At 43.9% G+C, this 14,656-nt stretch overlaps 1 protein-coding gene across 1 annotated transcript in view; it reads right to left on the bottom strand.

Annotated features, from left to right (window-relative positions):
- The window catches only part of COL20A1 (collagen type XX alpha 1 chain), a 65,304-nt gene that overhangs the window by 33,743 nt on the left and 16,905 nt on the right, over positions 1-14,656 (bottom strand). The window contains exons 11-19 of the mRNA XM_067307641.1: positions 13,477-13,649; positions 12,150-12,279; positions 11,362-11,507; positions 9,174-9,297; positions 8,578-8,717; positions 8,218-8,347; positions 7,522-7,664; positions 6,268-6,400; positions 418-560 (exon numbers count right to left, since the gene is read on the bottom strand). Of these exons, the coding sequence (XP_067163742.1) occupies positions 418-560; positions 6,268-6,400; positions 7,522-7,664; positions 8,218-8,347; positions 8,578-8,717; positions 9,174-9,297; positions 11,362-11,507; positions 12,150-12,279; positions 13,477-13,649 (1,262 nt within the window). The remainder of the gene's footprint in view (positions 1-417; positions 561-6,267; positions 6,401-7,521; positions 7,665-8,217; positions 8,348-8,577; positions 8,718-9,173; positions 9,298-11,361; positions 11,508-12,149; positions 12,280-13,476; positions 13,650-14,656) is intronic.

Raw genomic sequence — 14,656 nt, 5'->3', positions numbered from 1 at the left:
CAGGCTGGGCCTGAGTAGAAAATCTTGAGTTTTAAGAGGTTAGTGCTTAACCTCCCCAAGTCAGAGGGGCAGCAGATTTATCCTCTACCCCTCTCTCTCTGAGTATTCCCCACCATGGTTCAGGAAGAGGAGAAAGCTGCATCAGCAGCAGCTTTGATGGACACAAATACCTGATTAGTAAAGAAGCCTGGAGGACTTTGGCTCCTCTGCAGAACTGGGATCCCTTTCCAGTAGTCAAAAGACTGCCACAAAGCAACATGCTGGCAAGTCAGGGAAGTGCTTTGTTTTTGTACTCCTGCAAACCAGTTATGCCTAAGGTAAACCCCACTGACACAAGCAGAGTTCCCCTAGGCGTGAAATTGTCCCCATGTCCCCCTAGTCCACAGCCTGTCACCTACAAAGGAGCTGAAGACCTACTGTTTGCTGAGCGCTGTTATCAGAAACAGGGCTGTAGGTGATTTTGTAGTGCTGTATGCGGCCATCGGGGGGTTTCCAGTGGACCTGGAGGCTGGTGGGGGTCTCAGAGTTGATGAAGAGGTTGGTGGGTGGGCTCCGGGAATCTGCAGCAGGGATTAAAGGTGAACCACATAAAAAGCAAATAGTGATGTCTAAACTGGGCCAGCAACACTTTCTTTCGGACCTATTACTGAACGCTTCACTGCTCTGCTGTACTATTAACAGAGCTCAGAGCAGAAATAGTCACCTCAGGGATCAGGAGGGAAAGACAACAGCTCTCAGATGGAAAAGGATTGCCCAAACACAACATAGTTCAATTCAAACATACAACACTGAGGCCTAGGACCTAGAAAGAAAACTCTGAAGGGGAGAAAGAAGTGCTGGAAGTATGAGGAAAAGCGATCATTTAAATACATCACTTATAAACAGCTGAGGATAGCCTTCATAAAGGCCCAAACTGAAATTTTATTTCATCAAAGATTTTGAGACACACCAGAAAAACAGCTCAACTGGTGGTTAAGGCTGGATCACACTTCAAAGTTCATCCATTATTTCTAATATTTTCCAGTTAATGCCATGTTTGGCTTTGTCCTTCTGCTTCAAAACTATCCTAAAATAACCCAGAGCAGCCAGCACACAACAGTTTTGTCTAGCTCTTCTCACCCCAATACTCAACAACCTTGGGAGTGGACTGTATACAGTGCCTGAGCTAGTCTTCCTCTTTCTGGCACCAAACTGTGCTGTATAGTTGTATCCCAAACAGGTAATCGGCTGAGCCACTGTCAGCAAGAACAGGATTTGTCAGAGAGCATAGTTGAGAAAATCTAATTTATTTAGATGCTTTTCCTTCCCTGGAGTCCTGCTGTGTAGCAAACTGGATCTGGCAACAAAGAGGCTATGCTGGAGTAATCGTTCTGACCAGGAGCTAAGAGCTATTAAGTGAATGCCAGAGGAGGCTAACCTGATCCACTACTGAAACAAGGGACTTGAGGAGTAGGTTACCCCCAAGTTAAGGAGCTTGTTTCCAGTCTCTTGCTATGCATAAAGGCAGATGTCTGGCCTTGAATCCAAGCTGGTGTGAAAACAGAGAAGTTGTGGACAAAGAAAAGGAAGCATTTGACTCAGAAGAGACTAAATAAGGTGGGTGAGCCCTAAAGATGGTCAAGAACACAAATGCAGGCTATGAGATTTCTTTTCTGCAGTTTTACTGTAATGCAAACAAGCTCTTCTGCCCACCCAGCAGAGTCTGAGGTGACCTTAAAGTACCTATTGAATGAAGATTATTTGCATCTTCATTGATCCTCCTTCCTTTTCCTGGATAAAATGAGCTTAGTTTTACCAAAGCTGAAACAAGCTTGCTGGCAGCTGAATCAAGCTAGATGCTGTTGCAGTGCATCACCACAAGATAAAGTGGAGCAGAAAGCAAGTGTGGAAGGAAAAGTCACTTCAAGAGCACTATTATTTAGTGCCATGCTATACCTCTGCCTCTGCATCTTTGCTATCTGTACTGGCTATTTCATTCAGCTGATATAAGCCAGAGACTGTTTAAGTGAACAAAGGGGGAAGTTAGGGGAGGTCTTCCAAGTTGGGTTTGTTCTGGAAGGCCCCCAGGCCTGGCAGAATTTGATGGCATGGATTTGACAGACAGGGGAAAGGTCACTTTTCTAAGCTGTCCAGGAGGAAGGAAGTATCTCTAACATGGAGGACGCCATCTGTGCCTTCCGTTACCTCTCAAAACTCTGCTCTCTATTTCTCCACAGCAGGAATCTCAGGCTGCTCACTCTTGAGTCTGACTAGTAAAACAGACACATTTTCAAATAAGAGTAAAGCCCTAGAGCCCACTCTGTCAGAATACTCATCTGCGATTATTATATAGATCATAATTTTGCCCTCATTGTCATGGGTTGAAGCCTCTTCCCCACATTTCAATTCCTTTCATTTGCAATGTATAGCCTGCAGAGAAGACATCACCTAGGAAGCCAGACAGAGAAGCTGTAGACATTTATCAGTCCCAGGTTGGAGACTGCTGCTCACATAACTTAGCTAGAGGAATGGGATACATAAGCACTTCACAATCCACTTCAGTACAAAGTCAGCCGGGTCAGCTCAGCCCACCTTCATCACCAATTCTCATTCAAACTGATGACTTTACATTGAAGAAGATGAGACATGCTCATGTGCTCTCTTCAGCCAACTCTGCTTTGACAGCAGAAACTTCCAACAGTATACAAGCAGATTGGAAGGGATGGGCAGTGGGTGGGGATAACATTTCAAAATGTCCCAGCTATAAAAATAAAGCTAAATAAAAGCTTCCTAAATCCGTATTTACTAATCTTTACTTCATCTTGCCTAAGCTGAAGGACTTCTCTTTCATGACCCTGCAGCTGTGGATCTGTCTGATGGAGTGACACACAGCACGGGCTGCCCTGTTACAGCCCCGTCTGTTCCTCCCTCTGCCTGGAAAAGCCCATGTTAGCAAACAATTAAGAATCAGAAACACAGCTGGGGTATGATGGCTTAACAAGCAACTATTCCTCCACTGAGCCATGATTCCTCCTCTCTGGGACATAATGTAATTTCACTTTAAACTTTTTTAGTAAGATTTGAGCTACATCTGATTATCACAGCGGGGTACAGATTGTGAGTGCATTCCCAAACATTTATGTTGATAGTATAATTCAGCCAAGAGGTTGAATATCTTCTTATGCTGCTGTAATTCAATTACATATACAGTATATCTTAGAGTCCTGCATTTCTGTCCGGGTCCCTGAGTCATGCCAGAGCTCTTCTGCTGCAGGGTGAGGCTCTGCATCACCATGCTGCCGGTCGCAATGGACTGCTTACGTATCCTCCGAGGGACATTCACACCACCGCTGCCTCAGGGCACCGCTCAGGAAACACAGTGGCAGAAAGAGACCCCAATATCTTCGTTCTTCAGAACGAGTAGGTGACAATTTTATTCTGTTCAAGGGAGAACAGGTAGACTAATTTACCTCACTGTGAGATTTCTTTTTTCCCCTCAGTATGAAAGAGGTCCTTGTCTGCTTCTGAGCAAGGAAAAAAGTAACTCCTTCCAGACCCTTCCAAGGATCACCAGCCAACACCACTTCGGTGTCCCTGTAGCTTCCTCTCCAAAATTGCATCCTCTGAATTCCCACTAGTTCGCATGAAAGGTTTGTGTCGTTTTGAAGTATCGCTAGGGTTATTTATTCATGTGACAAACGACAGCAGTGCGTAGACCCTTCAGTCAAGGATAAGGACTTTGTTATGCTAGCCAATTTATACCAACATAATGAAAGGACAGCTCTTAACCCAAATGAGTCTTCAGTCCAAATATAACACAGAGACAAGAAGATACAACAGAACAATAGAAAAAGCACATAGTAACAATTTTGCTATCCTTGACAAATATATCAGTTTACTGTTGTTCCTACTCTGTGTTTTGGTAAGCCTGAAGAGAAAGGTTTGCTTAATTGGGTTAATGGTAAAAATTCCTAACCTTTTTATTTTTCCCTAGTCATAATTAAGAATCGAAATATGTGCTCTGTGCATTTTCTGTTGACTAGAGCACTCTCCCCTTGGCACTAGGTTTTCAATTCATTTTCAGACACATAAAAGTTAAGCAACAACAATGAGGGACTAGCCTTACAGAATCTCGGTTGGTCCAGCTGCACATCTTAACTCCAGAAGTAATTATCAGACTCTCTTGCTTACGGAATATTTAATTACATCATGAGAACCTAAATACTAAGCACAGAGCTAAAAGATAAAAAGGAATCTGCAGCATATGAATCTTTCTCCAACTTTTGTTCCTTTTCCAGACAAAACCATTCAGCCAGTTTAAACTGAGTTTGTAAGTACTTTGGGGATAAATCAAACCATAATTTTGGAAAAAAAAATAAAAAAATTACTGCCTGCCAAGAAAAAGAGGTACCTTAGCCCAAGCCTACAGAACAACACATTGCAATGATGGACGGGTTTTAGGAGGGAAGATGATGTTTCTGCTGATGGGGCCTGTTTTCTGTGAGGTTTCTGCAGCATCCCCTTAGCATAAACCATTTGACCTTGAAATGTGATGTTTCACCTGATGCAAGAGGAAAAATGGTCCTGAATAAAATGAACTTGGTGTTCTTACCTCACCCCCAAGGGAGGAATACAGTTCTGCTTCACAAAACCAGCATGCAAAGAACATCACTCTGACCTGGCTCTTTTTTTTCCCTTTAACCTTCAAGAAAACAGTATTCGGGGGAGAATGAAGGACAGAGATAAGCGTGTGTTACCAGTGCTTCCTGCTGAATTTCACTTCCATCACTGCCCTTAAGCTTCAGCATTCTTGCAAATTCTACTAAAGCACTTTTAAGAGAAACTTCACACCTTTACCTATTTCTGAGTATGGGATGCTGCCAAGAAAAGAAAACAGAAAAGCAGCAACAGGAAGAAGAGTGCCTTTTCATCCCCCTCTACACCATAGTTTGCTTTTGTTCAACGCTGCCTGATTACAGCTGTTCACCAGGTTGTAACCCAAAGACACTGACAGCATGTGCCTGTATCGGCTCTGAGAAGTGTGTGGCACTGCCCTGACTGCTCTTGCAAACTGACTAGCAGCACCCAGGCAGGAGGCTCCAGCTTGGCTGCCCAGTTACACACCTGATTTATCTGAACATTTTGCTTTTCTTCATGAAGCGACTGATATCCCTAATGCATCCCTATTCATGCACAAGGACAGCAGCTGACAAGCAGAAGTCAAACTGCCTTCACTGTCCCACTGGGGTGCCAACCCCAGCAAGGAGTGGCTTGTCCAAATAGGCCTAGAAGAGTGCCACCACATGCCTTTTGCAGCGGGCAGAGGATGTCCCTCTGGCATTCTGTAATTCTTGCCTTAAAACACAGACATTTGTTTACTGAAGCCTCTAAACTGCTCTGATTGTCCCTTTATCCTTGTATAGCTGTATGATGTTTCCATTTTTTTTTCTTGTAGACATGTTTCTTTCTTTTCTTGTCCTACATACTTGCCTGGGGTAGCTTTATACAAACAAAGGTTATTATTATTCATTATTAATAAAACCTGAACTTCTTATTCCAAGACCGCCATTTACTCTAAGCTTCATCAACTCAATATCAATCTAAATGAGTCTATTCTGCAAAGGAAGTTGAGAGCTGAGAGATGCAGGAGTGGACTGCCACTTTTGAATGAATCGTATTCCATTTGCTGCCAACAAAGCCATTACACAGGCAATATTAATTAAGAGGACCTCGGGGAATGCCACTTTTTAACCTCATATCCTGTCTGTACAAAGCGAGATTTAGATAATGCTTCCACACAGAGTGTGACTGCAGGATTTGCTCTCATTTTCGTAAGTGCCCTCAGATGAAGCGTGATTCAGCAATTACATAGCCGAAGAAATCCTCACCCTCCTTAACAGACAATATTTAACTAACAGGAAACATTTATCAGGCAGCACTGTGACACAGTCAGCTGAACACCCTACAGAAAGCCAGTACATTTGCATCAATACACTATACCGAAATGGGGGAAAAAGCAACGTATTCTATACAAAGTACATTGCAAGAGCATCAGATATCTGTAAGATACACCAGCCTGCTTAAGTGTGCCCAGCCTGTTTTTCTCAGGAGAGACTCAGAATACTAAAATGGGAGTCTGAATACTTCTAGCCACTTTTATACATTTAGTTTTGGGTTTTCAGAACTGGAGATGACCAGATCCAAGCTGCTGGTCTGTGATCTGTTCTGAGGCATTCCATGCCCTGTGTATTTTCCCTAAGCCATGGACACTGAGCACTGATCACTTACTTGTCCTGTGCTGAACCGAAACTGTGTCACTTCGAGCACCATCTTTGTAATAGGCCCACATGGATATCTTATAGTCCGTGTTCTTCTGCAAGCTTGGCAGAACGGTGGTTGCCACATTTCCAGCGACAGAGAGCTGCAGCAGGGGAAGAAATGAGTCAGTAGAATTCCCAGGCTTTCCCAAGCTAGCTCACGCCATCCAAGTGCCTGGCTCACAGACTGCCTGTAGGTATAAATGAGTTATCACTGGGCTTTGGGGACAAAGTCTACTCTTGCGGGATGCACAAATTTAAGCAGTAGCAAAATTCCAGCCCTAATTAATGCTGAGTAGATGCCCATGCATTGCTGCACAATTATATTTAGCAGCTACTACTACACAACGTAGTGCTCTGATACCAGGTACTCTACCTATCCTGAGCATGGAATCCCTTTGCTTAGTTTTCAGTATCATTTCCTCATCATCTCAACTCTGTAAGGCAAGCTAGAATATGTACAAGGTATCTCTGAGATAGTCTTGCAAGGCACAAGTGTTCATATCGCTGCTCAGTCATGCTCACACTCAGAGGCTGAAATGAGACTGAAAGTGTGCTGGTGTACCTTTTAGAGGTACTGAAAAAAGAAGCCCCAATACACCCTTATTCCAGCCCAACTGCAAAGAACTACATCTTTCTTGAAGAGCAGTATCCCAAAAGTAGTCAGTGCTTACAGCACCGAGCAGAATAGAAGTTGTTTCACCTATCTTTGAGGTGATACCTCTAGCTATAAATATCCGAGTATGATGTTTGTCTTTTCCACAGCAACTTGACATTGTGGACTGGTGATTCTCTGTAACCCCAGATCTTTTTCTGCTGAATTGCTACTTAGCTATTTGTTCTACATCCTGTATACCCGTAATTAATTATTCCTGCCTAAGCCTAGTACTTTGCACTTGCCCCTCTTGAATTTCATCCTTTAATTTTTCCGAGAACACTTCTCCAATCTTCCCAGATTCTTTAGGACTCTAAGCCTGCTCTCCTGTAGTTCTTCCCAGCTCCTCTCTCTTCCAGCACTCAATTTGTTGACTGAACAGAGCCAGGTCCAGGACAGACCCTATCTTATTCCAAAGGCTCCTCCAGTCAGGTGGTGAACCACTGAATTTCCTGAGTCCATTAACCTGAATAGTTTTACATCTCTTTATTCCACTCTCACAAGTGAGTTCAGAGTCATCAAGCAGGCACAAGGCCAACCCAGCCTCCCCAGCTATGTGCAGTTCAGTACCTCCTGAGACTTCTCTCCACTGAGGGTACTCCATCTGATCTGATAGACAACCACATCTGAAGCAGCGACAGCTTCCCACTGCAGTTGAAGATTGTTTCCTGAGAGCTCGGTAACCTTCAGTGCACGCGGCGGGGGGACCTTTACTGAGGGATGCAGAAGGAAAGCAAGCTGCAGTGCAGGCACTGACAGCGCCTTGTCAGAGCCGAGGTAGGGAGCAGATGGTCAGGGAACAAAACATCAACCAGGCAGATGTCTGAGACCAGCCTGTCTTTCACTTCTCCAGACCCAAATGACAACAGCCATCAGGACAGAGAGGGATAAATTATTTTTAAAACCCTAATTAAGTAAGATTATTTCATTTGTGAAAAGGACCTGTATCATTCTGGCACTTTAATGGGGAGAAGGCTAGGAGGGCACTCAAGGACACAGAGGTTACCAATACACTGTGCTTTCTCTTTGTTTGCCTCCTTCCTTTAATCCTTCCATCTCATTTTACACATAACGCAGTTGGGCATATTCCACACACAAAGAACAACCCTCTAAACAGTCCTCTGGGTTTTGTGTGAGCATTTTGGGCATAACCTGCTGGGACCGGTCTGTAAACATCCCATTTAGGGCCCACAAAAGCCAATTTTGTAACCTGTAATTGGGTCCAAAGACCTTCTGAATCTCCCAGCATTTCTGTTGCCCACTTACATGTGGTAACATTGCCAGTAATTGGAGAGGAGTCGCCTTCATCATATGTAGATCTGACACTGATAAAGTACTGCGTGAACGAGGACAAAGGTCTTAGGACAGCGGATGATGCAGTGCCAGGAACCTCAACCTACAAGGGAAGAGTAACGCGAGTATTAGGAGAGAAGCCTGAGGTCAAACTTCCCTGAGATTAGCACACTGGGGACAACTGCATAAAAGGTGCCCATTTCAGAGTCACCGCTGTTAAAATGCTGCCAGCAGGTAAGCCCTCCCATGGTAAGAACCATGCAGCCGAGGGAGGACAGAGCAGTGCCTGATCTCTGCATTTCTTTTCCTTCTACCAGCTCCCTGAGGACTCACCTCCCCAGTGTTGCTCCCTCTGCTAGAGACGTAGGTCACACGGTGAGCTTTCACTGCCTGAGATGCAGCCTCCCAGCTGACTCTGACAGATGCATGGCTGATCTCAGAGAAACTCAGGTATCTAGGAGGACTCAAGGCCACTGCAACAATAATTAGTGACAGCACTTAAACATTTTAAAGGCTGCACAAAGGCAATGCCACTGGTTGCCTCCCACTGCTCTTAGAGGGCTCCATCTTAAATCAAGAGGCTTATTCACCGCAAGGGAAAATATTCTCTTTATGTCACTGCCATACATGCCTCTGGATGTCAAGAAAGGCTACTGGAGCCTTAGGGGGAGAAAGAATTCCCCTTTCTCCTCAAGAAACAAACACCTTGGGGAGCACTGTTTCAAAAGGCCTCTTTTACCGAGGAAAATCACTCCTTTCCACAGTTCATCATGTGATTAGAGACCCCCTCAAGGAACAGTATTTGCTTAAGATCAGGCAGGGAAGAGACAGTCTGTTTACAAGCCACATGAACTATATGGGAAGCACCTCATTTAACATCTCTCATGCCTTAAGTGTTTAATAACACCTTAGTAGGAAGCAACACTTACAGGTGGTTTCCTGGATGCTGGCTGGATCACTCGCATCTTCCCCATACACTGCATACACCGCAACAGAGTACTCTGTGCTGGGCGACAACCCATCTAGCAGAACCTCAGGCTGGGCCACTTTCACCTACCAACAGAGAGCCATCTTGGGGTACCCTTCAATTCTGGGGTACTCTCCAATGCCCTCAACAGAGCAAGGGCCAAGCCTGACCGTACAGAAACACAGGCTGAGGCCAAGGTCCCTTTTGGTTATACTAGTGACACTTCACAATTTGGGTAGGTGTTTTACAGTCATCAGTGCTTTGCCCCTCACTTCTTAAGGGACCCAAGCACATTGGGAGGACACATCACTTTCTCCTGCCCTGGCCTGCAGATGTAAAAGTCTCTTACACTTCATCTGCAATGAACAAGAAATGATGTTTTGTTTCTAAGAAAAAATCTCACTGAGATTTTTCTGGGGAATTTACTAAAATGGGAAGGTGATGGGGAAGGTAGAAAGGAGAGCAACTTCCACAACTGAGAATATGAAGTTTAAGGCTGTTTTCTAACCACAGCACCCAAAAATCATATCCTTAATGAAAATCCCTCAAAAAGGAAGGCAACATAACAGGCAGCTCAATCACTTTCATTTACAGGCGTCCCACAAAGATGAGTCCCCTTAGAGGATCCAACCCTCTCTGGGACAGTCCCAAAAGTTTGCAAAGAGAAGGCAAATTCCTCATCTGCCTCCCCAGCATGGAGCACAGCCCTTTGGGGATGAAGGCCAGAGGAGAATATACCAAATGGCTGCTGCAGTGAGCAATGCAGCTGGTTCTCCCTGCAGTGTTTGAGGGGCAATATGTCTTATGTCTTACAGTAAGGGAGGATGAAAGGGGTGCATAGAAGATGAGGTTTTAAGCAAAACATGAGGATCCTGTTTCCTGAGAGACACATGGAAAGCCAGGCTTGCAGAGAAGTTGCCTGCTTGCATGCAGGGCCATAGCAGCTGGAATGCTGCCACCTGCCGCTAACAGAGCACAGCCACATCTCTTCTTTTACAACTTGTTTACTGCAGAAACCTACCTCGGAGTGCTTTAGGAGCCTGCATACAAAGGAACATACTTTTATAAAAGACTGGGAACATTTTAACACTGTTTTTGTAGACATCATGCAGCCATAGCGCATTGAACTTTTACAGTGGGTAGGTCAAGTAACAGTAGAAATGTTCTAATATGTTAAAATACAATTTTAAATGTTGCTCTCTATTCAAATGCTCTGAATCTTAAAAAACATAACTGTACATTGGAAGCAGAGTACAAGCATTAATTGCTGTATTTTGAAAACCATCTTGCAATTGTTCTTATTGCTATGCCATTAGGAGGGGAATCTGAGTCAGAGAGGCAACACGCATTCCCCGAAGCCATATGGAGTACACGTGGCAGAGGCCTCATGCACAAGCAAGGAACTAACCCATCCTTCTGAGAAGGGGGTAAAGCAGCAGCAGCAGATCCCTTTTACTGTACTTCATATCCTCAGTGTATAGGTACTCCAGAAAACTTATTAAAATCCACACAAGACAAAAGGACCTTAGAGGTTTTTAAAGATTTTCCATTCAACTACTATTATTTTATTTTTATACAGTGTCATAAGCCTGGTTTTAGAGGTCAGAGGAAACTGCCCTGACAATTTTCAATGAAAATTTTAAGATAAAACAGACATTTCTGTACAGCATCAAGGATACTGCAATTACAGTTGGGGCTCAAGAGATGTGGGTTCAATCCCAGGGCTTCCAGGGTTCTACAAAGCAGTCACTTCTCTCCCTACACTTCAGTATCCCACACGTGAAACCCTCACAATCGCATTGACCTCCTTTATAAAATATTTTCAGATACAAAATAAAAAAATCTTTCATGAAAGATGCTGCTGATAATAATGATGATACTTTTACACATGACATCAATTCACAAATGTTAGAGCTAGAACCAAACTCCCCTATTTCCCAGAGAGCCCCTGAGTTTACATTTAACTCTCCATAGCTCATATGTTAACTAACTGGAACTTTCCCAAAGGTTTTTGTGTTTCAGATCTGCTTCATCTAAACCAGCTGGCATTTAAATCCCACCTGCATACTGGTAATACAGAGCTGGGCCTAACTTTACTGAGGACAGCCCAGACAGAGGAAAAATGGTGTCATTATTCTTTTGAACTCTACCTCCACTGTATAGTCCTCTGCTCCTCTGGGGGCTGCTGAGCAGAGCACCAGGTACTGCGTAGCTCCCTGTGCTGCCTTCCAGCTCAGCCTCATGCTGTTGTGACTCAGCTCAGAGACGCGCAGGGAACGGGGGGGAGACAAAGGCACTGAGGGAAAAAACATGACAGAAAGACTCACAAAACAAGCCAGTTAAAGCACAGTCCCCTCCTCCCCTCAGATGTTCAAGTGTATCAAAGCCAAACTGTCAGTTTAAGGAAAGCAATTAGGACTCACAGGAAGAACGTCCTCAGTGTATGAGGTTTATGACAAACCCCAGAGGAGTCCTGGCTTTGCAACAGCTACTGTAAGACAGTGGACATCTGCCCAGCATCTAACATAGGACAGCCACCACCTTATGGATAAATAGGATTAATTAATGTGGAACCCCAGGATAAAAAGGGACAAGGGGCTGAAAGACATTTCTAGCAAGGGATGTTACTCTCATGTCAGGATAAGCTTAACACAGTGCCCTCCTCTGCAGAATGACACAGGTGAAAAGGGACCCCTGAAGGTCTCTGGTCCAATCCCCTGCTCAAACCAGATTAAGAGATTAGAGAGGGTTCCTTGGGGTCTTGTCCAGCCAAGTTCTGAACACCTCCCAAAGATGGAGATAGCTGCACACAGACTGTCCGAACTTGAAGAATGGGGGAGAATACTATGCCAGGCTCCAGCCTAAGATGGTCATAAAGAGCTTTGTACAGCTGTTACAGAACTTTCCATCAGTGTAATTCTCTCTACTCACGACCTACATGTGGAGGTGATGCCTCTCAGCCCATCTCCCACAACAGTGTCATAAATAGCAAACACTGACACCAGATATTCTGTGTGTGAAGTCAAGTTGGCAAGCTGCAAAGAGGAGATTGCTCCATCTAAAATCACCTGAAATCACAAAGGAAGGCTGTCAAGATGGTGAGGTGCCAGCAGTTCTCTAGCAAAGAAACAGCTGAATTAGCCTTCCCTAGCAGGTGTGACTTCTTTGTGGTAGTTCTGTGCCCAGAAACATGAAGTCCAATTGCCCTCCTAATTTTGTGCCAGCTAGTATCACTGGGGAGGCTCTCTTGCTCTCCCCAAAATAGATAGGGCCTTAAGAATGCCTGTCCTCTAAGGATGGGATCTGTACAAAACATCTAGCAAAGGCTCTAACAGCACTCTCACTGAAATCAGTGGAAATCCATCAAGCATTTGAATTTGCTTTTCTGTTTTATTCTATCCATCACAGATTAGCATCCTTAGGCAGCTCAGTGTACCAGCATGTCCACTCCAAGTGATACCAGTGGCCCATGGGCTTGCAAGGAGCTGGTCTGGTGACATGGGTCAGCCTTGCTGCAAGGGAGGGCAGAGGAGGGGTTCAGAGGAGCAGGGGCAGAAAGGAAATGCTGCGTGCCCACAAGTTGAGAAACAAGAATGGCAGCTGGGAAGCTAGAAATCTATTTTCTCTGAATATTGAAAGGCTGAGCAATCAGAGGAAATTACATTAACAGTGGGAAAGCGTCAATGATTCTGGCATTCAGGGAACTGCAAGCCAAGGTTGTCTGCCCAGCTGAAGATCTAAGGGCAAAATTGATAGTTTCCTCCTGAGTCAAAGTCCATTGAACACCCTACCCCAGATTCAACGAGGCTACACAAGTGGAATGGAGGGCAGTACTTGCCACCTCAACAACAGCAAGGTCCTGAAAGTTTTGGCCTGTAGTCCCCAAATTATTATTTTTATGAGACCAGGGTGATAGCAAATGCTTTACAGACAAAACTGAAGGACAGATATGTACATGACTGAGCTCAGTCAGAACAGATGCTTTAAGGAGGGAATAACACTCTTTAAGAGACAAAAATCTGCATCAGAATGTCTTGCAGTATGGCTAGCAACAAGATATTTATCCCTATTTCTCTTTTGTTTTGCCATCCTATCAGCTGACCACATTTGTAGTCACAGTGTTCATTTACTTTCATACCTGGCTTTAGTTGATATCTTGTGATAACTGCACTTCTACCCTCATCTCTTAGTCTAAGTCTACTTAAATTCCCAGCCACCACCTGGAAGATACTGCTGTCAAAGATGTCCAAAGAAAGGCCTCTCACCTCTTTGTGGATGCCACCCCTAGATGGATAATACACAATACGGTATTTCTTTGGTGGTCTCAGAGGAGGATTCCAGGTCAAGTGCATGCTCTTAGAGGTCACAGCTGATATTTTAAGGTCAGTTGGGCTCAACTGGGGACTCGAGTTCACAGGGATATCTTTCACAGTGCTACCTAGGAATTCAAAACAGTTACTTTCTTATACTATCTTCTCATGCCAGATGTACTTTCTCACTCATAAATGAGTGATATTTTTCAAATCAAGTTACAGTCTCCCTCCCTGTAGAGTATAAAAACTGTTCAAAACTGTTCTGAAATAAATATTAAAAAGCTGGGCATACAGAGAACATAAATACTCCATTGAGAGCAAGTTGTGTATTTTGATGGATGCTGGGAATATATTTTCATTGCAAGCCTGCATTTTTGCCTATATACAAAAGATGACCCAGCTTTTTTCAGTCCTGAAGATCTGTCAAAATGAACAAGCAGAAGGTATTTTGGTTTCTTTTTTAAACAGCCCATCTTTCTTTAGGCTAACTTGTACCTGTGAAAAAGCAGTCTAATTGTATCAAACAAGTACAAATTAATAGGGACAGGTCAATTTATCTCTATGAATCTCCAGAGCATTAGAATAAAAGTATGTTTGAAAGTCTGACTCTCCCATTCTCCTTAGGCCAATCTGTGAGCAGAAAGAGATGGAAATATGTACATGATATTTCTCCTGAGGATGTAAGCTAACATCTGGACTGGTTCTTCACTCTTCTGTTCACCACACAAGCTGCTCTCCAGCAAAGGAAAGAAATAAATTGTTCATTTTTAACTTGAAAATGCCTTGGAGATCCATCATCTAAAATAAAAGGTGGGGAAAAATTGTTTTTAGATGTTTTGCTATCTCCTCTTCCAATCTCCACATTTCCACTTAATCTCTCCCTAATGTTTTCCCATATTAGCCCCTTTGCTTTTTCTGCCTTGGCTGAAAGAAACTCAGAGAAGGAAAAGGTGACAACACACTTATCTCACAGTAGGATAATGGAAGTGGGAGGATAAGCCTTCTCTTCACTGCAACAGTAGTTATTGTCATTAGATAATTATAACCACTAAGAGCCATCCAAATCACTCGTAAGAACAGTCATTGCCTGTACTGACACGCAGTCCAAGAACAGATAACTCAACTGAAAGCA

This window comes from Apteryx mantelli, chromosome 18 (assembly GCF_036417845.1).
Source record: "Apteryx mantelli isolate bAptMan1 chromosome 18, bAptMan1.hap1, whole genome shotgun sequence".
In the NCBI taxonomy this organism is placed as follows: domain Eukaryota; kingdom Metazoa; phylum Chordata; class Aves; order Apterygiformes; family Apterygidae; genus Apteryx; species Apteryx mantelli.
Note: the sequence above shows the minus strand (reverse complement) of the source record. Positions and strands in the feature narration are given on the sequence as shown.